This window comes from Microchirus variegatus, assembly GCF_963457635.1.
Source record: "Microchirus variegatus genome assembly, chromosome: 10".
Taxonomy (NCBI): domain Eukaryota; kingdom Metazoa; phylum Chordata; class Actinopteri; order Pleuronectiformes; family Soleidae; genus Microchirus; species Microchirus variegatus.
Window position 1 is genome coordinate 2,174,275 of NC_139811.1, and position 25,746 is coordinate 2,200,020.

The 25,746-nt window shown below is 42.1% G+C and overlaps 1 protein-coding gene across 1 annotated transcript; it reads right to left on the reverse strand.

Moving 5' to 3' along the window:
• Positions 1-24,464: 24,464 nt before the first annotated feature.
• Positions 24,465-25,148, reverse strand: nog1 (noggin 1; the record flags this gene model as incomplete). The annotated part of the gene is made up of 1 exon (XM_083896475.1): positions 24,465-25,148. One exon carries the CDS (start codon positions 25,146-25,148, stop codon positions 24,465-24,467), a length of 684 nt encoding a protein of 227 aa, XP_083752601.1.
• Between the last annotated feature and the right edge of the window lie 598 nt (positions 25,149-25,746).

Below are 25,746 nucleotides of genomic sequence, written 5' to 3' on the forward strand. Positions count from 1 at the left end.
CGTTAATGTGTTAACGCAGGATGGTTAATTTGTGGAATTAACGCTTTCACTTTTTTAACGTTCATTTTGACAGCCCAAATATATATATATATATATATATATATATATATATATATATATATATATATATATATATATATATATATATATATATAAAAAATATGCACTCTCACTTTCATTAGCGTCAGAATGCTAGCTGACGCTAACGCTAACGCTAACTAGTAGAAGCACGATAACACTTTTTTGTGTCCGATACCGATATTGGTCATTTTAGACCATTTATGAGCTTGAAATGAAGCTGCTTTAAAGGCGCCATATGTAAGAATGTGGCCAAAAACGGTTACTACATTCAAATTCAAAACACCGAGGTCTTTTAGGTTTTCGTTTTCTGACGTAACTGGCAACCCGTGGTTGCTCGGAAGATGAGACTCTACTGACTGCAATGACTGGTAGACGGCGGTAGGTGGCGCCACATGACGCCAAAACATGATTTCAAAACATAAACATGATTTTTTAATGCAAATAGTTTGTCTGTACTGTTGTTGTTGGTGAGTTCAGTTTGTTATATGAACATCATTCCTGAGTCTCTGCGACATATTAGGAGAATTTTATGATTTATTACATAATGCACCTTTAAGTTAACGGTCACAGGTGATTTAAACGCGTTAGAAAACGCTAATCGACTTCACATTTTTGTCTTAATAGTCACGTGTGCTGCATTAATTGTGTGAAAAGCGCCCGGTTCCGGGGTCAAAGCTCCGACGAAAGGCCGGCGGCGGCACCAGGAGACGCCGCACTGATAAATCAGCAACAGGCCTGCCGCGAACACGGCCCCGGCGCTGGCGGCGCCGCGTGCGCGTGCGACAGGACAACTCTATCGCCTGCATTTCACAGGTCATTACTCTGGCTCCAGCCAGCGCAGCCTCCAGTGGCTCTGGAGACGGCTCAGCTTTTTTTTCCTCTCAGAGACAACGGGCTTTACTGGGCTTTGTGCCGGCCAAACAAGCGTGTCTGTCTCACAGCAGCAGATTAATGTCCAGATAGAAGGTTTGTGCTCCTCAGGGGGAGACCTGTGGAGGAGCCATCCATCAACCCCTGCAGGCCGTTACACAACAACACAATAACAGGAGGACGGGGACAGAGTCTGCGAGACACCGGCGTCTGCTTCTCTGTGGCGTTAAAATAGAGACGATACGTGACGTTTAAGGTGACTTTTTCCTGACCGATGTGACCACGTTCTTTCGTCATTATCCGCAAAACACGGACATTTCCGTCATAAAACTACAAAAAATTCAATAAAGATGAATTAAAAATAACATTATGAACAAAAGTGCTTAAATTACACACAATAAATTATTGAATAAATCTGCATTTTGAAGCACATTTTTGAGTTTTAGTGAGAAAAAAGAAGGAAAACCCCTTAGAAACTAAATATTAAATTATCCCAAAACAAAACTGTTCAACTCTTGGATGAAAAGAAGCATTTTTCATGTTTTTGAGAATTAAAAAAATGTGCAAACTAAGTAATAATGATGATTTATAATAAGCAGCAAATAATAATTGGTTTAATTGTGAACGAGAATGCATTTTTGAAACAGTTCAACTCAATAAAACTAGAAATATCATTTATTTTGTTAGTTTTATCACTTCTTCAAGTGTTAAGTCACTACATCAATATATTTTATAAAATATGGGAGAATATTTTAATGTAAATATTTTTGGAATCGGCTGAAAATCTACGTTATATATATACAAATTGTTTAAAAAATCTTTAATTATGATCTTTTCTCACCATATAAGAATTATTAATTTCTTTGACCTCAGTTTCCAGTGACACATACTGTATGCATGTATATATATATATATATATATATATATATATAAAATGTACAAATATATATATATGTATTTGTTTTGCAACGATATTGCATAATTATCACATAAAGAAATGTATCTTTTCTTAAACCCTCTATAAAATAACTATAATAAAAATTCTTACAACTATAAACAGCCTGCGCCACAAAAATCACAAATCTCAAAAATGATTTAGCAAGTTTGCTTTTTTTCCTTTTATCTTTGTCCTTAGTCTCTGCAGAGTTTTATACAAAAATTACTTTTTTATTCTCGAGTGAAAAACTCCTTTCCAGTTCTCAGTGCACGATTGAAACGCGACGTTCGGTTCGCTCGTGAATAAAATAGTTAATTCTGCTTCGAAACTGAACTCTTTTTTTTTGTTTGCCATTCTTATTCATTCATGTCATGACGCAAAGAAAAAACACCAAAATAAAAGACAGGAAGTGCTGAAATATGACACAAAAAGTCGACTGAATCAATGAATCGGCTGCAGCTCCGGCTCCTCGCTGCTGTGTGGGCTGTGACAAAGCTTAAAGAGCGTTTTCATTGAGTGTGTGTGTGTGTGTGCGTGCGTCAAACACACACACGCACACACACACACACACACACACACAAAACCCCTCGGCCCCTTCACATGAATGACAGTAAACAACACAGGATCTCTGGCTGTGCCCCCTCCTGAGGAGAGAGGGGGTCACACACACACACACACACACACATACACACACACACACACCCACACACACACACACACACACACACTCTTGTACTTGCTGCATACTGAGGACCAGCATTTCCACTTTATAAATCAACACAATTACAAATATCCACTTCATGAATGACATCTACAAAGAACTACTGGTTGCAGTACCATAAAATGTCTGCAGGTGGAGCCCCAGAGCAAAAAGGGCTGGAAAACTTTTTCAATTTTTTTTTGTTGTTGTTGTAATTTTTGGTCCAAAATTTGACAAAAACATCATACCACGTCGACCAAAATTTAAAAAATAAAATTTGACCAAAATTTTACAAAAAAGAAATTTGACCAAAATTCATACTATACTGTCGTCCAAAATTCAAAAAAAAATTTTTACCCAAAATTGTTGGTCCAAAATTGACAAAAACGTCGTACTATACTATGTCGACCAAAATTTGAAACATTTTTTTTACACAAAATTTGAAAAAAAAATTGTACCCAAAATTTTTGGTCCAAAATTTGACAAAAACATCTTACTATACTATGTCGATCCAAAATTTGAAAAAAAAAATTTGTCCAAAATTTGACATAAAAGTTGAGTATAGCATGTTGTAGCAACCTAAGGAAGTGATTTCAATGAAAACAAAGTGAGGACCGGCCAAAATGTCCTCACTCCGTAAAAATGACCTCACTTTGTTGGTTAAAAACCCTTAGTGGTCCTCAGTATGCCGCAAGTACAAGAACACACACACACACACACACACACACACACACACACACACACACACACACACACACTCTTTAATTTGTTTAAAGCAGCCAATTCAAACAGGATCCCCAGCAGAGAGAAAATCTCGTTTCCAGGGCTGTCGCCATGGCTCGAGCCGCCGCTGCTGCTGCTGTTGTTCAGGAAGGAGATCAGGGACGGACGCCGCCGCCGCCGCCGACAACTCAGCTGACTTCCAGCACACACACACACACACACACACACACACACACACACAGCTTCACAGAGGCGCCAGGTTGTAATTAACGCTTTGCAGATTACGTTTACAGGACCAACACGGTCTGCGTCTGACTTTTTACGACCGCCTGGTTCGTACAAAACGCACTCACTCTCTCTCTGTGACGCTGCTGCTGTGAGAGCTAGAGCAAGAGCGAGAGTGAGGGTCTTCTGGATCCTCAAAGCTCTTCAGAGATAATAACAACACACACACAAACACACAGAGAGAGTCTCCCTTAGCTTCTACCCTGTTTTCCAGCCAAATCTCCATAGTCTATTCCCATCGCCTTTGATTCATTTATTCGGACTCCGTCTCGCGCTCCCTCGCTGAAACTAATCCGGCTCTTGGCAGCAGGACCCAGAGACAGATGGACAAGGCTGAAGAGTCGCGACAAAGCGGCTCGCGTAAAAATTCATAAAGTCATCGTTTTTTTTTTTTCTCCTCCGTAGACCGTTGTCAGCGCTCAGCTCTTCAGGGTTCACAGAGTAGATCGGTTAACGTGACTGCGAATGTGAAGCTAAGCAGGTTAAAGCTGTTCTTCTGAGTTCTCGATGACTTCTGCTCATTATCGGCCAACTTCAACCGTCACCACGACACAAATCTTAGCTCTAAACTTAACCAGTGCCTCAGAAATGAGGGTTCTGCCTCATGAGGATCAGGTTTTGGTCTCCATGAAGATCCTGACAAGGTCAGTGTTTACGGCAGAAAGATTCAGGAAGGTTTGTCCATTTGCCGTCCGATAGAAGCTTCTGCATCAGTGGAGATCATCTCGTCTGTAGGCACTGACGCTCCTCCATGAACCTTTCACTGACAGTCTTGATGATCTTTTTCATCTTTGGCATAAAGAACGTCCAACGTCCATTTTTTCCCGCCAAAACAAGATGAAACTTGGACTCTCGGTCCATGACTCGGTCCATCTCAGAAGACTCTGAACTCCTGAGCTCATGAAGCTACGTCCATCACGGACTCCATGTTCACGCACACTCAGCAGCAGAGATTTCTCCTCCCATGATTCTCTAAATCTTTACTAAATAATCACATTATTATTATTACGGACTGAAGATGGTGAAAGAAACTCTAAATACTTTGCCATCAAGGACCATCCATCGCCTACCAAGACCAAAGGGCCAATTCCAATTCCTATCTTAACCCTCAAGCTCAACCCTTAATCTTAACTGGCCTCAAAACCAAGTGTTGAGGGTTATTTTGTCACTTAGAAATGGGACACCCCTTAAATGCAGATACGTCTTCAGACTGTAGGGGGCAGAATAACGCCAAAGCTGCGTCCAGTCTGTCAACTCCAAAAAAGAAGAAGAAGAAGAAGAACACATTTACGTCAGGATTATTTATTACGATCCGTTACTTGTTTCGCTGCTTTCGGCCGCCATCTTTGTTCTGTCAAAACACGCAATGCATTCTGGGTAGCCCTTTCTCCCTAAGGGTGGTTTCGGAAAATCTTAATATTGAGGGCGATACAGCCCTTAAACTTGGACCTCAACTTAATTTTTCTGAGAATCAGGACAGCACTTGGACTAGAGGGAGAGCATTTTTGAGACTGAGGGTTAAGAGAGGAATTGGAATTCACCCCAAGACTTTGGTCGAAGTTAAGATGCTAAAGATGCTAACGATGCTTTTCCATTTGTACAGTTCCGGCACTACACCACTCTGCTCGAGTCACGTCGTTTTTCCACGACTTGATATTTCCTCCGTAGTCACAACAACGGCTGCGTGAAACTGCTGTGATGTGTTTTTCTAAAAACCGAAACTGAATCATTAGAATCGGTTCAGAATCAGTCGGTACTTCCTGAACTGAGACCCGATCGATCGCCGGCTTTTAGCATCACTGAATGTTGACATTTTAAGCATGTTGTTTGCTAAATGTTGGACATTAATGCATTTTTTTAGGATCGTTTAAGGATTGTTGGCTTTGGTTCTTGTGTCGGACGTCTCGCTCGTGACTCCTCCAGTGACCAATCAGTGGCCGTCTTTTACACATTTGCAAATGTGATTCATTTTAAAAGGCGCCACATGTAAGAATGTGGCCAAAAACGGTTACTACACTCAAAGTCAAAATACCGAGGTCTTTTAGGGTTTCGTCTTCTCCGCCATTGTAGTTCTGACGTAACTGGCAACCCGTGGTTGCTCGGCAGCTGAGACTCTACTGACTGCAATGATTGGTAGATAGCGGTAGGTGGCGCCACATGACGCCAAAACATGATTTCAAAACATAAACATGATTTGCAGTCAGCAAAATATTTTTTTTAATGCAAATATTTTGTCTGTACTGTTGTTGTTGGTGAGTTCAGTTTGTTATATGAACATTATTCCTGAGTCTCTGTGACATATTAGGAGGATTTTATGGCTTTAGTTGCTTTAGATTTATTACATAATGCACCTTTGAAAGTGAAAATCCCATCTTTTTTGCGTCTGCATGTGGACGTAACATCTCCCGCTCTGGGATCACAGTCTTCACCGAGCTCAAACAGATTCCTCAGCGTTTCGCTCGGATCTAAAAATAACCAGAGAAAAGCTGAGCTCATTGCAGCCGCTGCAGCTAATATTAGCGCCGCGGTTAGCGCGCGACGAACACTTGTGCCGTTTCATCACCGAACCACAGCGGCGTCCACCGACTGTGGATGATGATGATGATGATGATGATGAGTGAGGGAATGACTGTACAGGACGGTGCAGCTGTGCACAACATCTGCACACATGTTTGCCACTAGATGGCAGACGTCGCCCAACAGCAGCTGTCGTTAATATCCCATTAAGTGTGACGCCGAGGAGTCGTGGAGGGAGGTAGGGAGGGAGGGAGGGAGGAAGAAAAAAAAAAAAAGAAAGAGAAGAATCTTTCACTGGCTCCTTAATAAACATGGACATTTATGTTCGCTGAGATTCCCAAAGAAAACAAGACACGCTTCAAATGCTGAGTCCACACGCAGCAAATCACCACTAAAACCTGTCAACAAATACTACTGAGGGAGTGAATTATGGATCGGACCACGCCGAGGTGTCGGGGGGGGGGGAGGGGGGTGGGGAGAAGAGGAGGAGGAGGAGAGCCTGAGAATTTTTTCCGTTTATCTCCCCAAAACCACACTCGCGTGTTTTAAACACTTCACACCAAATTAAAGTGAAGTGGAAACCCACTCTCCCCAGACGACGAGCGCCACTTTCCACTCCGGGGCAGGATGATAAATCTTCAGCCCTCGGCTGCTTCCACTGCGCTACGTTTCTCTGCTGCAAAGCTCTCGCTCTCGCTCTCGTCGTCGTATTAGAAGGTTTTGTGAGGACAAAAAAATATAAACGTCCTCAAGCAAATTCTTATTCCCAGCAGACATTGGTGGCACAACCTGGACAGATCACCAGTTCCAACATAAAGACACCAACAATCATGATTTTGGACACGTGGGAGGAAACCCGGAGACAGAAAGGACACGGACCCGGGACTTGAACCGGCAACCTTCTTCCTGCGAGGCAACAGTGCTAGCCCAGCGCGACACACACACGTAATAATCATGACGTCAACCCAACAGCTCAACTCAATTTACGAGGCCTCGATCGGCTCTAGCGAAGTGACGATCTTCATACGCATTGAAACCGATGCAGTACGTATGCCAGGCCTGTATGTGGCGCTGTCACGAACGCCGCGGATACACCAACGACTTGGAGAAAAGCTGCCAACAGTGAACAAAGAAAACAACTATGACGATGAAGATGTGCGGCGGCAAATTGAAGAGCAGGAGAGAGAGGCGGAGTCACGACGTCGGTGTCGCGTTTCTAAGGTTACATAATACGTAAAATAAGCATTTTGAGATTTTTCTCGCTGTAAAACACTCGGTTCTGTGTTTGCAGATTCTCCTAAACTCGTTATCTAGTCTATGAGTGTCTGCTGTTTATCCTCTGGGTTTAAATTCTGATTCATGTACGTTTAAATTTGCCGCAGTACGGAACTGGAAAAATCGCAAAATTTGACGTTTCACAGCTGGAGTTCATTTTGTAAGCGGACAATTATCTTTTTCTTTACGTTTTTTAAAAGACCTAACTCCCTCTCCCCTCCAAAATTACTCTATACGCTGTAGTACATATGCCAGGCCTGTAGGTGTCACTGCTGCAGTAACATGCACTTCTTATTTGTTAAAATAAAGCTGTAATCGATTACGTAAACATTAAACTATATATACACAGTACATATAAGCACAGAGACAGAGACAGAATGAAGAAAGTCAGAGCGACTAAGCAAAGAAAACAAACGTTAGCATAAAGCGAATGAAAGCCCAAACACAAGAAGGCGACGACAACGAAGAAAAAGAGGTGTAGCTCAGGACCACGATTCTCTCATTTCTGTTCGACTCTCTCCCGTGATGAAGAAGGGTGTGCTGTAGTACGTATGCCAGGCCTGTATGTGGCGCTGTCACAAACGCCGCCGCCGCCACAGAAATACACCAAGAAATAGGCGAAGCCATGACGTCGTCGTTGCGTTTCCAAGGTTACGTAATTCGCAAAATAAGCATTTTGAGATTTTGTCGCTGTAAATCACTCGGTTTCTGTGCGGCTAAAAACTTTCGCAGATTCTCCTAAACTAAACTTAAATTCTGATTCATGTACGTTTGAATTTGCCGCAGTACGGAGCTGGAAAAATCGCGAAATTTGACACTTCACAGCTGGGCAGAGTTAATTTTGTAAGTGGACAACAAAGTCTGACATTTTCCTAACTTATCTTTTTCATTAAGATAAGATAAGATAGTCCTTTATTAGTCCCGCAGTGGGGAAATTTCCAGTGTTACAGCAGCAAGACAATAAAGATAAGGATAATAAATTAATTAATTACAGTTTTCAAAAAAAGATTTCCATTCTTCATCCACACAAACCCCCCAAAAAACGACTGTAAACGCTGTAGTACATATGCCAGGCCTGTAGGTGTCACTGCTGCAGAAATACACCATGTAAATATGTGCTTTTTATTTGTGAAAATAAAGCATTAATCGAATAAATATACATTACACTATATAAACACATACACAGACAGAATGAAGAAAGTCAGAGCGACTGAGGCAAGAAAACAAACGTTAGCATAAATTGAATAAAAAGCCCAAACGCAAGAAGGCGACGAAAAAGAAGAAAAAGAGGTGGGGCTATGACGTCATCATTGTCCCAACGTATAAAAGGTATAAAATTATACGTAAAACATTTTTATTATACCAATCTGGGACGCGTTTTCGAAAACTAGCATTTCCTAAAACTATGGTTCCTTAGATTTCAGTGTATATTTAGTTGATATCGGACATTGTTTTACGACCTTTAAAGCATCTTTAAGCACCCTTTATTAAAGCGCTTTATACGTGAAATGTGTTATTATTATTATATTAGGAGATAAAATAACAGATGTACGGTGGGCGGAGCTTAAAGGGGAGGAGCTCAGGACCACGATCCTCCCGTGAAGAAGAAGATGATGAAGAAGAAGAAGAACCGTGTTCTCCACCTTCACTAATTGCGTGTTGCGTCTTGTACGATCTGTTCGGTCGACAAACTCAAGTGTGTAAAAACACAACAATTTGCGGTGCGGTGGAGGCGTCGCTCCACTGCAGCCGTGTCGTGACAAACCGCCGCCGAAGACGTGTTTCCCCAAAACCAAAATCCGTGTCGAGCAAGCGTCAGATAAGATATTACAATTTATCACTCTGACACGTTCAAATTAATGAGTCTCGGCGGCGAGAGCCTGGAGTCGGAGGCTCGTCCCGACACATTTGAGGCGGCGTGTTTGTGCAGCGCCTCGACTGAACGGCAGCGAGCCACAGGCGCGGTAATGACGGCGCGAGCTCGCCGCGGTGCAGACGTGGACTCGGTTTCGTCTCCGTCTTCAGGAGCCAGAGGGCGTTTGTCGCACTCCGCTTCTGTTCAAGCGTTCTCTGACGTCACCGGGCATTAGCAACGTTTCAAAATAAGACGAGGGAAACAAGCCTGAAGGCTTGGGAAGGTTTGTATTCATTAAAAAAACCTCCTCCTGCCTCTGGAGGCAGAATGATACGTTTAAAGGTCGATGGTTTTATGACCAACTGCTTAAAAGTGATGCACGTGTGAAATCTGAATATTTCGTAGACCGAAACGGACGTGAAAGTGGTTTTATTTTGAAATTCACAGACCCTCACTTCCTCCCACGAGTGGATTTTTCAAATCGGACTCTCAGAAAAACGTGGGAGGCCACAAACGCACAAATCTCGCACAATCTCGCACAAACTTGCGTGATTTAAACGTGACGTCAGAATATGCGCTGAGAAACGTAAAAGCATGAAACGAAAAACTACGGATGACGTCAAGGCTCAGACGACGGAATCGACGCGTTTTTGTACGTAAATCACGGTTCTCAACAAAAATCTGCCAATCCCTCACACTACAGGACAATTTGGGCAGATAATCTGTCCAAGATTCTCTTAAACATGAAACATTCTGGTAGAAAAGTGTGTTTGTGAACAATGTCCAGAAGAACGTGATGAAACTTAATCTCAAATTGTGAAAAAAAACACATGAATGGGATTAAACCTTTGAATCCACTGAATAATCTCGACATGTTTCAAATCTGAACGGCGCGTTTACGTGAAAATATGAACGAGTTAGAAGGAGTTTGCTGCTCTGGCCTTGGTTTGTCCGTCCAGGCTCCCGTAGATGGTTTCACAAGATGGCCGCCATCTCAGAGTGATTATGCACTGAAATAAACCGAAATATATTTTATTTAATTTCTGAAAAAGACGCGCGTGACGTCATGTTTACGTGCCGCGACACCGGAGCCCAGGCACCGTTTACCAGTTAGCTCCGTTAGCCGCATTAGCTCCTTTTAGCGCCGTTAGCGTTAGCCTACAGTGGAACTTGAGCGGTCTGTTTCTTAAAAAAAAAGAGCAGCGCTACAAATAACTAGCGTACCTGTGTAACTGCGTATGTGCGCCTCTGTTTTTAAACTTTAGCGTTACTTTAGAGACTCATTTTAACAATCGGGGAGTCACGGAAACATGACGTCACGGGCGTCTTTTCCCGGTCAGTCGTCATGGAAACGCGCCGTGCGCTAACGTTGATGCCGTTAAACGCCGTTGACGGGTTAGCGTTTGACAGCACTCGTTGATTCTGTTGTTCATCACATATAGCGTCACTTTAGAGGCTCGTTTTAACAATCGAGAGTCAGCGAAACGTGACGTGCGTTAACATTGACGCCGTTTAACGCCGTTGAAATCATCCCCCGCCAACTAAAGAAATACTTTAACAGTAAATTGTGAGGGTGTGTGTGTGTGAATGAATAAATATCCTGCGGCGGCTTGTTTGGTTTTGAGATGACAGCGTTGATAGGAGGAGGGAAAAACTCTGGAGCGAGGGCTTGGTATTGATAGTGGGGGAGGGAGGAGGGAGGAGGGTTTTTTTGGGGGAGGGGGGGGTATAAGAGATGGGGAGACACGAGCAGAGGAATGATGGACGGCTCACACGCCAGCCATTGTGAGAAAATTATAGCTAAGTGCCGCCAACTGAGGCAGCGTGGCGTCCGGCCAAAGCCCCGGGACAACAAAGAGCCAGGATCCCTGTGTGTGTGTGTGTGTGTGTGTGTGTGTGTGGAGCCCCCAAACCTTCATATTTACATGCAACGCTCAAGAGTTAATTGCATTGAATTCCTGCACTGGGTGCAAAGTGGTGGTGGTGTGTGTGTGTGTGTGTGTGTGTGTGTGTGTGTGTGTGTGTGTGTGTGTGTGTGTGTGTGTGTTTTACATAACAAATACAGTTTTCGACTAATTCCTTTCGCGTTTCCAGGGAACTCTTGTGAAATGAAATAAACGCAGCAGCAGCAGCAGCAGCAGCGGCGTCGCTTTGCAAATGAAGAAATAAACGATTTATCTGCGGTTGAAGGAATCTCAGCGACTGCGAGACATTTTAATCCAAACGGAAACAAACAATCAAAAAAAAACAGATTACAGGGTATCGTTTACAGGTTTTTGTTGGATATAAATTACAGCCATCTATTGGATTATAATACTTAAAATACTTAAAGTTTTCACAACCTGAAGTTACGTTCTTTTTTTCTTTTTTCTCCCACCGTGTAGTTATTTAAATATTTTTTATTAATATTATATCTTTTTTCAGGTGGTGCACTTTTTAGACGGTCCCTAACGACTGCACATCGAGATCAACCAAGTTTCTCCAGTTTCTCTTTTTCGATGAAAACGATGTCGTAGCTCGTCGTTCTACCTCAGTGTGACTCAAAAACGTGTTTCCTGAAAGTGTTATTGATACCAATCTGTAAATATCGTGTATAAACTTTACTTAACGTAACATAACGCCGCGTTTGATGGAAAATCAAAACTGGACGAAACGGGAAAAGTAGAATAAAGTAAAATGAAGTGGAATTAAATAAAATGAAGTTGTTCTTTGTACGTATCTGTACTTTACTTTGTTAGTTATACTTCTAGCAACTTGTACTCAAGTACAGTAAATATCATAAACTTTAAGTACTTTTGCTTTAGTCACTTCTTCTATCAGTCATTTTCTGGTAAAGCTACTTGTACTTTTACTCAAGTATCACCTTTAATAGTTCTTTATACACATCTGTCAGCGATCAGAACATCTTTAATATTTAAAGATATAAAATAAAGCTGCTTTGAAATGATCTCAAAACGAGGACCAAGACTTTCCAACACTCTTTGAAATCTTGTCTCTGCGAGAACTTCAAATTCCCAGGAGAACCAAACGATTTCCCATGATTCCACGCTGCTCCTCCTCCTCCTCCTGACACCGTTAAACTCTTTTGTTATTGCTTTGATTGAGCGACTGCCAGCGGCACAAAATACATACTGAGCATTTGGCAAACGTCTGATCTGATTAAAAATCAAGTCTACAAACATCTGCTGCTGTTATCTCACAGTGTGGTTTAATAAAAAGAAAAGAAAAAGAAGCCCGCTAGCTCTCCTGCACCAAAGTCCATGCAGAAAATCAATGTTTTAAGCTCACGAGGGCACAGTTGACTCGTGGTCTGCTGCTGCTGCTTCGTTTGCTGATCGCTTCCATTCTAATCAATGTGAGCATTTCCACCGGGGGCGCTGCGGCACGTCTCAGCAGCGTCCCAGAAGTGGCTAGCCGCGCCATCGATAGGTAGCAGTTCTATTTTTGCCGTTGCCATTACCGAGTCATGTCGAAATTCAAATTGGCCGACTTCCTGTTGAGTTGACGCCGTGGTTACGGTCGACTTTTTTGTTCGTCCTGTTCTATCACGTCTTCCCACCAAGTTTTGGGAAATTCGGTTGAACTCAACGTTTATCGAAGTCATAGTGCACTTCCTGTTTCGTGGGCAAATGGTGGACATTTTTGTGGATTCAAAATGGTTGCGCCATTTTGAATCCACAAAACCTTTCCATAACTTGTACAAATTGGCATGTTTCTTTTATTGATGTCGGTACAGACAGTTCGCTCATTTAACGTAGGGGGCAAATCGCCAAAATTGACCCAAAAATTCAAAATGGCCAACTTCCTGTTGAGTTAAGTCCATGGTTACGGTCTACTTTTTTGTTCGCCTTGGTCTATTGTCTCTTCCCGCCAAGTTTCTGTATATACTGTGAAACTCAACGTAAGTTATAGGGCACTTCCTGTTTCGTCGTAATTCCACGAAATTGACGTGTTTTTTTTTTTTTTATATCGGCACGACAAACACGATCGGACAAGTTTGCTCATTTACGTAAGGTTTGCGTCAAGCTCAACAGAGCAGATCGCACCAGACAGGAAGTCCGACACAGAATCAACGTAAAACACTTCCGCCCCCCCTTTCAAAATAAAACAAAATACGCAGGTCACATAGCCTATCGCAACTTCACATCAACATTACGTCGTTACCGGTGCTACCGGGTCAAGAGTCAATTGATCAGAGCGTCTCAGAGAGCCATAACGTACGACATCGTTTGTTTCCTTAGTCTATCGCGGGATCTCGCGAACTCCCGTCTGTTCGGGATTATCGCGTGATCTTCCGTGAATCCGTAACGGGCGCTGTAGAAATCCGGCTTTTAGAGTATAAACTCCAGCAGGGCTCAAACGGGGTAAACGCTTGAGTGACATGAAGTTGATATATTCTACGACGTCGCGGGCGCTTTCTCGTTGCATCGTCAGCTCCCCGAAGTAAAATGCGGAAGTTCCAACACACAAACGTTTCACCAATGACGCTCTTGGTGTTTGGGAAACGCTGTTTGGATCGAGACCACACCGGATCTGGTCCTCACAGCCGTCGATGGACAGAAGCCAAAAGGTGTCGTCGGGGGTTGCTACGGTTCCTGATCTTTGCTAATCTCGCGGTGCCCTCCTCTCGCTCGCTCTCTCCAGACTCGGCAGAAGCGACATCAAAGCAGGGCCTGACCTCGCATACCGTACGAGGTTTGGATTAACGAGCTCTGGACATCAAACAGCAGGATCACCACCCACGAGTCATCGACCCCCCCCCACAGGGCCCCCCCAGCTCGGCCAAATTTACAGCAAAATCAACATCAACATCAGCAGCCGCAGAAGAGGATATTTCAAAAGCAGCCCAATTATCTGATGTGTGGGAGCGCACAATGAGCTGGGCCACGTTCCAAACCGCATCCTTTTGACCAAACACATGAAACGTTTTGACGGGACTCGTCTGTCTCGAGGACGAACGACGCTAGCGCTCGTGATGGAATTCCGGAGCGAAAATATGACATAAATGTATTGGCAGCTGCGTGTGAAACTTAAAAAAGGTCCAGTGTGTAAGATTTGGTGACATCTAATGGTGAGAGTGCAGATTACAGTAAATGCAGAACATGTTTTTACAAAAGTACATGGTTTATCCGTTAGCTCACTTTTCAATCCGCAAAACCTAGCCAAAATAGCCAAAATGGCCGGCAAAATTCAAAATGGCCGACTTCCTGTTGAGTTGTGACCATGGTTACGGTCGACTTTTTTGTTCGTCCTCATCTATAACATCTTCCCACCACGTTTCGGGAAATTCGGTGGAACTCAACGTATTCCGAAGTTATAGGGCACTTCCTGTTTCGTGGGCAAATGGTCGGAATTCACTGAGGGTTGCCATGGCCACGCCGTTTTTAATCCGCAAAACCTTTCCATAACTTATAACAAATTAGCATGTTTTTCTTTTTATGTCGGTACAACAAACGCGCTTGGACGAGTTCGCTCATTTAACGTGAGGTGGAAATCGCCCCCCAAAAATGGATACCAAAAACTCAAAATGCCCGACTTCTTGTTGAGTAAAGGCCATGGTTACGGTTGACTTTTTTGTTCGTCCTCGTCTATAACATCTTCCCACCAAGTTTCGGGAAAATTCGGTGGAACTCAATTTTGCCTCAGTTTTCACCTTTTCAAGGTGGCGCTTTAGAGCCCTTGAGCAACGCACGGGTCCGGGAACTAAGTTAATATCCCATTTTCGTCAGACTTGACCTCAGTGCCAAGTTTCAAGAGTTTTTATGCACGTTAACGCCCTCAAACATGACCACAAAGCCAAAGATCCAAATCTATTCTAACCCTGTTGGTTAATTAATATATTCTTAATTCCTGAGCGGCTTCAGGCGGAAACCAGGAGCCTTACAGACACGAGAGAAGCGAGATTTTCACAATTATCAGGATAACAGCGGCGCACAGTCGTTATATTGTCGGTAAATCTCTTGGAAAGTCTTTTTAAAAGCTTCATGAGTCACATGTTTTTCAGCCTTCGACTGTCGTAACTCTGGTCTGAAAAAGCTAAAAGGCTTACAAGTACGTACAGGCATGAAAACCCCACTATGAGAATAAATGTGGAAAATTAAAAGAAAACACACACACACACACACACACACTAACCTGGCGACAGGTTCATTTGTGAGTGGTGTGAACATGAGAAACAGCAGCTCCCTGTTCCACTGGGAGTGAACACCTGCCTTCATTCAGCTCACGTTTTCCCCCCCCCGAGGCCTCGTCCGCCTCGTCCACCTCCACAGCTGGACGGGTGGGACATGTGGACGGGTGGGACATCTGGACCGTGAATGAAGCGTCTTTATTTTATTTGATCACACTGACAGACGCAGACACCAAAAGCTCATTAAAAAGCCGAGCGTGTCCACGACTGTAACAGTGAATCTGGCTCACACACACACACACACAAATATTCACTGTATGGATTTGAAAAAGATGCAAAAAAAAGCTGAATTTTAATAATTTTTTGGGGTCAAAACAAGACGTAATTGTTCTGAAACTCAATCGAGAAACACACAAATGTTTATTTACATGACTTAGTTTGGCTCAATTTGAATAATTTCTTCTTAAAATCTTGGATGACGTGCGCGAAACGTTAAGAATTTAGCTTTAAGACACGCCCATATTCTGGTCATGTGACTGTGGTCATGTGACTGTGGTCAACCTGTTAAGAATATAAACTGTGTCTTATTTTTGCCGTCAGACAAACGTTTTCCACTGGAAAACCCACGTTTGTTTTCACGTCTCCGTCCTGCACCAAAGCCCATTGAGAAAATCATCGATTTTTATATCACTACGCACAAGAGTTGTTGATCCACTTTTTCCCCAAACGGCGAATTCAAATGTTTTATTTTATCGATTTTGGTGTAAAATCCTGTCCTCCGGATTCACCAAAGTGATGCAAATTCACCAAATCAGGTGTCAGTTGATCTGCAGCCGCTGTGTCGCTGGGCGCTTAAATCGCTGGTTTTCTCTATGGAGTTTGGTGCAGGAGAGCGAGCAGATTTACAATACTTTGGTTTTTGTGTTTTCTAGCGCATGTTTTAACCCAGGGGTTCTCAAAGTTTTGATACCTGATGACCAATTTAGGAACCCAACATTGGACTGAGGGCCGCTAAAGGAAAAAAAAAAAAAAAAAAACCTGAAAGAAATCCCATTCGTAATAACTATGGCGTCCAAAATTTGACAAAAACGACGCACTATACTACGTTGTCCAAAATGTGAAAGTTTTTTGAAAAAAAAATGTTGGTCCAAAATTTGACAGAAACGTACAATACTATGTCGTCCCAAATTTGAAAAAAAATGTTCAAAAAAAATTTGGTCCAAAATTTGACAAAAATGACATATGCCGTCCCAAATTTGAAACTTTTTTTCAAAAAAAAGTTTGTTCCAAAATTTGACAAAAATGACATATGCCGTCCCAAATTTGACTTTTTTTTATGAAAAAAATTTCGGTCCAAAATTCGACAAAAACGTACAATACTATGTCGTCCCAAATTTGACAATTTTTTTCAAAAGAAAATGTTGTCCAAAATTTGACAAAAATGACATGCCGTCCCAGATTTGACTTTTTTTTATGAAAAAAATTTCGGTCCAAAATTCGACAAAAACGTACAATACTATGTCGTCCCAAATTTGAAAAAAAATGTTCAAAAAAAAATTTGGTCCAAAATTTGACAAAAATGACATGCCGTCCCAAATTTGAAATTTTTTTTCAAAAAAAAGTTTGTTCCAAAATTTGACAAAAATGACAAATGCCGTCCCAAATTTGACTTTTTTTTATGAAAAAAATTTCGGTCCAAAATTCGACAAAAACGTACAATACTATGTCGTCCCAAATTTGACAATTTTTTTCAAAAGAAAATGTTGTCCAAAATTTGACAAAAATTACATATGCCGTCCCAAATTTCAAATTTTTTTTTTCAAAAAAAAAGTTTGTTCCAAAATTTGACAAAAATGACATATGCCGTCCCAAATTTGAAATTTTTTTTCAAAAAAAAGTTTGTTCCAAAATTTTACAAAAATGACATATGCCGTCCCAAATTTGACTTTTTTTTATGAAAAAAATTTCGGTCCAAAATTCGACAAAAACGTACAATACTATGTCGTCCCAAATTTGACAATTTTTTTCAAAAGAAAATGTTGTCCAAAATTTGACAAAAATTACATATGCCGTCCCAAATTTCAAATTTTTTTTTTCAAAAAAAAAGTTTGTTCCAAAATTTGACAAAAATGACATGCCGTCCCAAATTTGACTTTTTTTTTGTTTTTTAAGATTTCGGTCCAAAATTTGACAAAAACGTTGTACAATACTATTTCATCCCAAATTTGAAAAAAAAATTGGTCCAAAATTTGACAAAAGTTGCATATGTGCCGTCCCAAATTTGACTCTTTTTTTTCAAAAAAAAATTAGTCCAAAATTTGACAAAAATGTCATACTATATTATGTCGTCCAAAATGTGACAGTTTTTTGGGAAAAAATTTAAATGCCAAAAATTGACAAAAACGTCGTCATTATACTGTGTCACTATGTGATCCAAAATTCAAAATGGCCGACTTCCTGTTTGGTTGAGGCCATGGGTACGGGTTGACTTTTTTGTTCGTCCTGGTCTATAACGCTTTTCCACCAAGTTTTGGAAAATTCTGTGGAACTCGACCAATACCGAAATTACAGGGCACTTCCTGTTTCGCGGCGAATGGTCGAAATTCGCCCCCAAACGCTACGGCTGCGCCGTTCTGAATGCGCAAAATCTTTACGATAACTTGTACAAACGGGAGCGTTTTTTGTTTTTCTTTTGTTGTTACGACAAAAGCGCTCGGACAAGTGTTATACAAATTATTTTTTAATCGTTTTTGTGTTTTCTAACGCACGTTCTGAACGACAGAGACACCTTTGGTTGTTTCTACTTAGACGAAAAAGACCGTTAAAGGAATCTTTTTGGAATTTTTGTTCTTTGAATTCCTCTCCAGCTCAAAACTTTCATCTACAGAGGTGCAGATCAAAAGGTTTCATCGCCGCGTAAAAGCACAAAACCCTGCATGTGTGTGTGTGTGTGTGTGTGTGTGTTTATCTTTAAAAGCGCGTCCTTTCATGTGAAATCATCTCAAAATGTGTCGTTTCTCGCTGAATAAACAGTGGAATAAAACGCTCTCGAGACGTCGTTATTGTGCCGCGGTAAATGAAGGTGCCGCAAAAGCTGCAGCTCCGGGCTGTTAATGAACCGGTGAAGGTTATTAAAACTAATTTAATCATCGTTAACAACAAAAAAAAAAGAAAGAATGACCGGGTGTTTGATATTTTTGGCAGGACTTAACTGAGGAGACGTTTGCTTTGATCCGAGGCCTGTAGGAGAATTTTTAATCAGCAGCGATGTTTGGACTTGAGAATATCTGCATCGAGAGGGAGAATAAAGAAAAGAAAAAAAGGAGAGTTGATGAGGGAGTAAAGAGAGCAATAAATCCAGCGCGATACCCAAAGAGATCATTAAGTTAATGGATTGCTGGTGGCTAAACGCGTCACAGCGCCCGAGCGAAAGATCCGTGGAGCTGAGGAAACGACCACGACCACAAGGGCGGCGGCGGCGTTACTTCGACGCGTTCACGCAAATCACGCGGGACGAAAAAGACGGAGGCGAGAAAGTCACGGGAGAAAAATTAACCACACAAACAAAATCAGTTTGAAATACAACAAAAAGGTGTTTTTTCCTGCACCAAACTCCATAGAGAAAATCAGTGATTTTTCACTTCACAGCACACAGGAGTTTCTGTGAGTCGTTGATCCACTTCTGCCTCCATCAGTCACTTAAGATGTGTCATATTGTGAATTCGGCATTTGAAATCCAGCATTCAGATTCACACAAATGACTCAAAGTTGCCAAACGCCGCAGCAGTAGACCAGCAAATGTTATGCTCCTGTGAACTTAAAATCGCTGGTTTTCTCTATGGAGTTTGGTGCAGGAGAGCGAGCGCTTTAAAAACAGCAGTTTCTGAACAAACCTTACGGTCACCTTATAAAATCTGAGTCAACTTATATCTACAATACTTTATTCGTGAATGGACACCAAAGTTTGTGTCGTTTTGTAATTCACTCACTCTCCTGCACCAAACTCCATAGAGAAAATCAACGATTTTTCACGTCACAGCACACAGGAGTTTCTGCGAGTTGTCGATCAACTCCTGCCTACATCAGCCACTTTAAATGTGTTATATTGTGAATTCGGCATTTGAAATACAACACTCAGATTCACACAAATGACTCAAAGTTGCCAAACGCCGCAGCAGAAAACCAGCAAATGTCATGTTTCTATGAGCTTAAAACACAATACTTTGGTTTTGGTGTTTTCTAGTGCACGTTTTAAACCAGGGGTTCTCTGGTGACCAATTTAGGAACCCAACATTGGACTGAGGGTCGCCAAAGGAAAAAAAACGAAAACAACTGAAAGAAATCCCATTTGTAAAAACTATGGCGTTCAAAATTTGAGAAAAACGTCATACTATACTACGTTGTCCAAAATGTGATTTTTTTTTTTTTTTAAATTTTGGTCCAAAATTTGACAAAAACATAATACTATACTATGTCGTTAAATTTTTTTACAATTTTTGGGGAAAAAGTTTTTGGTCCAAAATGACATATGCCGTCCCAAATGTGACTTTTTTTCCCAAAAAAAATTCAGTCCAAAATTTGACAAAAACAATACAATACTATATCGTCCCTAATTGGACCATTTTTAAAAAAAAAAAAAAAAATTTGGTCCAAAATCTGTCAAAAATGACATATATGCCGTCCCAAATTTATTTATTTTTTTTGAAAAAAACCTCAGTCCAAAATTTGACAAAAACCTTGTACAATACTTAAGCTTATTCTGCTTATTCTTAAGCTTAATCAGTATTCTGATTCTGATTCTGATTCTTAAAACACTGGTTTTCTCTATGGAGTTTGGTGCAGGAGAACTTATATTTTATTTTTCACCCCCCCCCCACCCACCATCTCCAAGTCCGTCCACCCTATTGCGACGGCCCTATTTCTAACAAACTATTATCTCATGTATTTTCATGTATCCATGGCAGCTGTTAAAGGGGGCCGTCCTCTGATCCCCCGAAAAGCCCAAACGTCTGACTCTTGACACGCGGAACCTGAAATAGGTGAAATAACGTCCGCAGAGCCGCCGGCGCGGGGGGGGGGGGGAGGACGGGGGGGGACAAAATGACATCACGTAAAAAGACAAGAGGATTATTGTGAAACGCTGCACAATCCCACGCCACACATACATCAAAAGGCTCTATAGGCTGAGTCTGTATGTGTGTGTGTGTGTGGGGGGGGGGGTGAGGAGCATCATTATGGACTAAACACAAACTAAAACAAAACACAGGCACTCTGGTGCCCCACTGTCTGCCCATGAGGAGGGGAGGAGGCTCTCAGTGTGAAGTGTGTGTGTGTGTGTGTGGGGGGGGGGGGGGGATTGGGGGGGTGTGACACAGCAGCAGAGACGTGAAAATGTGAATAATGAGTCGGGAAAACGGCTCGGTAAAGTAAGGTACGACCGGTGAGATGTGTGGAATAATCATCATCATCTTAATGCTGCAGTACGCAACATACGTAACGTAACGTGCAAAACTATCAGACCCGACAGAGGGAGCACGTGTGTGTATACAGCAGCAGAGCAGGGGGCGGGGCAGGGCGGATATAGGAAGTGTTTGAGAAGGACAGAATTCTCTTGCTGTCAGTTTTCAGTCACATTCAAAACTTATTTACCAGCCGTTTGTCCGACAAATCACTTCCTGTGTGCAGAGCAGGAATGTCACCAGGAGACATGAGATTTAAAAAAAAAAAAAAAAAATCTAAATTAATCATTTTTTTGGATTAAGGTTTCCATTTCAGTCGCACTAACACGTTCTCTTTGTATTTTAAAAGTCTCGTTCTGTCTATGTCACACATTGTAAACACACATTGTGTGAAGTTACGTACTACAGCTTTAAAGCCACCCATGACATGATGTCTTCTTTTGCTCATTTAAAACCACGACAACACACTACATAGGTTTTTATCTCACATCTCTGTCTGTAAAAGTGCATGTTTGTGTCACTTTAGCAAAAAAAAAAAAAACACACTCACTCACTCTCAATCTCACACCAAAGTCCATAGAGAAAATCACTGATTTTTAAAAACACGGCACACAAGAGACGTCGATCCGCTGCTGCGTCCGTCGGCGAGTAGTTCTAACGTGTTCTTGTGTCACTTCGGCATTGTTCGGCTTATTTAAAGACTCACCTCGGTGACACAGAGTGGCCACACGGGGCAGCAGTTGACAGCAGCTCAGGACGCAGCAGCAGCGTCCACGCGAGCTAAAATCACTGGTTTTCTCTATGGAGTTTGGTTCATCGACATTCACCGTTATCTCCATTTATCTGCAGTTAGTGGTTACATTGCAGACTTAAATGCAGTATATACTAAACACACACACACACATATATATATATATATATATAAAACATCTCACCTGTGCTCAGACGACAAAAGAAGCTGCAGCCTCCTCCTCTTCTTCCTCTTCTTCTTTGTCCACCGCTCATCGTCCACACCAAAGACACCAAAGACACCAAAGTCTGACTCGTCCTCACAGAGTCAAAGCTCTGATTTGTGTCCTGATCTCACTCTGACTTCACTTCACCACAGAGTGTGTTTCCGATCACCTTAACGACTGTGATCGTTTACACCTGTGAGTGCAACACTTTCACTTCACTGTGTTCAGTCATCAACTCATGTCAAATAAATGAAAGTTTGCCATTTAATAAATGAAGTAGCTGCTGATAAACTTTGGAACCATTTATTTATCCGTGAAAAATTAAATCTAAAATCACGTTTTTTTAAAAACTATTTTTACTGCTTTTATTTTTACACTTTCTTGCGTTTGCATGTGTTTCCTACTATATCATATCTTATCATAATTTATCATCTGTATCTATGAGAGCATATTTTAGTTTTCGTCACGTGTTTGACCTCTGACCCTTCGGCTGCTGAGGATTTCCACAGCGTGGGATTAATAAAGTGTAATCTAATCTAATCTAATTTAAATGTTATCTACAGAGCAGACACAACATTAGAGACACTTAGCAGTTTTAAATTTCATCATCATCATCATCATCATCATCCTCAGCTCCTGTTGGAGGATTCTATTCTATTCTTAGAATTCTATTTTTACATGAAAGCCTGTAGATTTGTCACATATTTAAGCTTTAAAAATGCCTTTTTTTCGGCTTCTTATGTGTTTTTCAGTCAGTTAAAGTTATGATTCATTTTATATCACATTTTTAGACACAATGTAAAGTGGCGATAACTGCGCGGGAGACACAAAATGAAATAAAATGTAAAAATTCATCACTTCTGCGCGTCGAGCTTAGAGAAGCGGCTTAAAGATGCATTCAAGGAACATCGTAAATGATTTTTTCATTTGTGTTTGTTCATAAAAACGAGACTGTAAGATATATACATTCTTACAGCCTCTATATTTACACAGTCATGTAAAAAATCTCTGCGTTCTCAGGGTTAACTCAGGTAGGTTTGTGTTATTTCCTTGAATATCTCGCTCCACGGCGTTAAATGAAGTGTAGAATATGAAAAATGACAAGTTTGAGGAGCAGGTTTTTATTCAGATGGAAATAAAAACACCTTCACAGGAAGCTCAGCTGCACACAGGAAGCTCCTCATTTAAAAAAAAAAAAAAAAATCATCCCTGGATGACGTCACCAGTTCCCGCCACCTCCATCACCGAGGACCCCACACACTCTGTGTGAACTCTGTGTTCGTCTCCTGCTTTATTTATGTATTTATTCACATTTTTAACATGTTATTGATTGATTCAGGTGTGACTGATGATGATGATGATGATGACCTCAGCTCTGCTTCTTCTTCTTCTCCACCTCCATCGTCCAGAGAGACTTCAGCCGATGCAGACACTCTCACTTTGACGTGTTTTAAACGTCCCATCAGTCACAAAAACACTCTGAGTTTATATTTTATTCATCTAAAAATGACCCGGGAGCCACTTTAGCCAATTTAATCACCATATATCACAATAATAATGATATTTGTGACAATATTTCAATAAAACAACGGCTTTCTGGTGCAAAATGAATGTGCAGATAAAGAAAAACCCTGACGTTTAACTTGATTTTTAAGTAAATGGACTGGGCGTGCCACCAGTGGCCCACGGCCCGCGTGTTTGACACCTCCTTAGATAAAACAATGCAAGTTTCTATAAAACATCTTTCAAACCAAACATTATTCCTTTAAATATCGTCATGTAAACTCGTTTTTACTTTCTTAAAATGACAGTTTTAGGACAAAAATGTGATATTAATATCATTCAATGACGTTATTAAGTCAAAGTAACACAGAAAACACGTTTGTTTTTGTCACCATGGTGACGTGTGTGTGCAGAACACAGTAAAAGTTGAGTTATTTCTCATTTTCTTGTGTTTTAATTTGCTCGGAGAAGCAATTTCTGCAGTTTGACTTCATCAGTTCAACTTTTTCTGCATCAATTTGGTGCTAAAAGTCATGCCAACACCACTTATTAAGCAACTTTATAACATTTTAAAGGTGACTCGTGTGCAATAAAATGTCTTATCACACTTCCTGAGTGACGTGCAGCGCAGACCTGCGCGTAACTGTGGTGCGTAAAAGTGTGAAACGGCGTGGGAACGGCACAGTTTTTACGCAGCAGCAGCAGCAGCAGCAGACAAATAAAAATGATAACAGCCTTTAAAATGATGTCAGTGTCGTTTTATTGTACGAATATAAAGAATAAATAGTAAAATTCTCCTTAATTTACAGGATAGAAAGAGTTCTGCTCAATAATCCACGGTGTTTTTCTTCCAAACGTCCAAAATGTGGGGAAACAAAGTCCTGACGTGGTTCTTATGCGCCACAGCTCCATAAATACAATATACATATACATATACATATATATATATATATATATATAACCAAATATTCTCCACAAATAAAGTAGACTCTTGGTTACACATAATACTGACTTTGTACAGGGAGTTATATATTTATACATATATAACTGCGTGGCACCGCATATACAGAAAATACATTCCTACACTCGGTAGTGCACGTGCGAGACTGAATCAACAGAACAGGAGCTTATAATTTATTTGTTTGTTTGTTTGTTTGTTTGTTTGTTTGCCTTTTAACTGGCGCACGAGCATTTACAGTCCGTGATGATCGGGTACTGCACGGGTATCCACGCGCACTTGAGTCCGCCTTTCCGCTGCACGCACCTCCACCTCAGCACCGTCAGGTGGGTGGAGCTCGCGGGCTTGCACACCATCCCCTCCGGCACCGAGCACGACCTCTTGCCGAGGCAGCTGCCCGCGCGCACGAACCGCGGCCAGAACCGGTTGCCCAGGTCGGTCCAGGTGTAAACCACGGGGCAGAAGGAGTACGCCCACAGCCACTGCTGCAGCCGCCGCTTCAGCTTCTTACTCGGCTTGTGCTTCTTGCCGAACTGCGAGTCGAAGTCCAGCGCGCGGATCTCCTTGGGCAGAACCCCGCCCGGCTTCTGCACGTCCGGCACGTCGAGCTCGTCGTTGCCCGCGTATCGGTCCTCCACGGGCGCGGACACGGACAGGAAGTGGCCGTCAAAGTCCCCCAGCGCGCTCTTCAGCTCCGTCTCGTTCAGGTCCCGCTCCTTGGGGTCGAAGACCGGGTCCGGGTCCTCCTTGAGCTCCACCAGCGGCAGACTGTCGCTGGGGATCGGGCGGAGAAGGTAGTAGTGCTGGCACGTCCCCGTGTCCGCGAGAAGTCCGAGGGACAGCAGCGGCAGCAGCAGCGGCGCCAGAGACACGAGCGCGCGCCGCGGATGCTGATCCATGACGCACGGGACACACACACACACAGAGACGAGGACACGAGCGCTGCCTTCTTGTGCGCAATTACGCACGGGCCGTATCCAAAAAAACGTGCTGCGTTCTTCAAATGGCGCAAAATCCCATCACGAAAGTCCGCAACAGGAATGAAAAGCTCCAATAAGAATTAGAATAAAAAATAAAAATAAAAATAACGATGTTTGTAGCAGCATCAGGGGAGTCTGCGCGTGACGATGATGGTGTGGATACAGAGCGTGAAGAAGCTCGCGTGTCTCCTCCTCGGGCTCCACATGATGATGATGATGATGATGATGATGATGATGATGATGATGAGGATGATGATGATGATGTTGGTGATGATGCTCCCGCAGCAGAAAAGCGCTGAGCGTCACGCGCCACCTCCAGTTATATCCTCGCCGCGGACCGTGATGTAATCCGTGTGCCTCTCTTTGAATGTGGGTTTGTTGTCTAGGAGGAGATCCCACTCCCCCCCCCCCCCCCACTCCTCCTCCTCCTCACCTCCTCCCCTTCCTCCTCCCCCACCTCCAATACCTCCTTCTTCCATCACAGAGAGAGAGAGAGGAGGGGGGGCAGGGAGAGGAG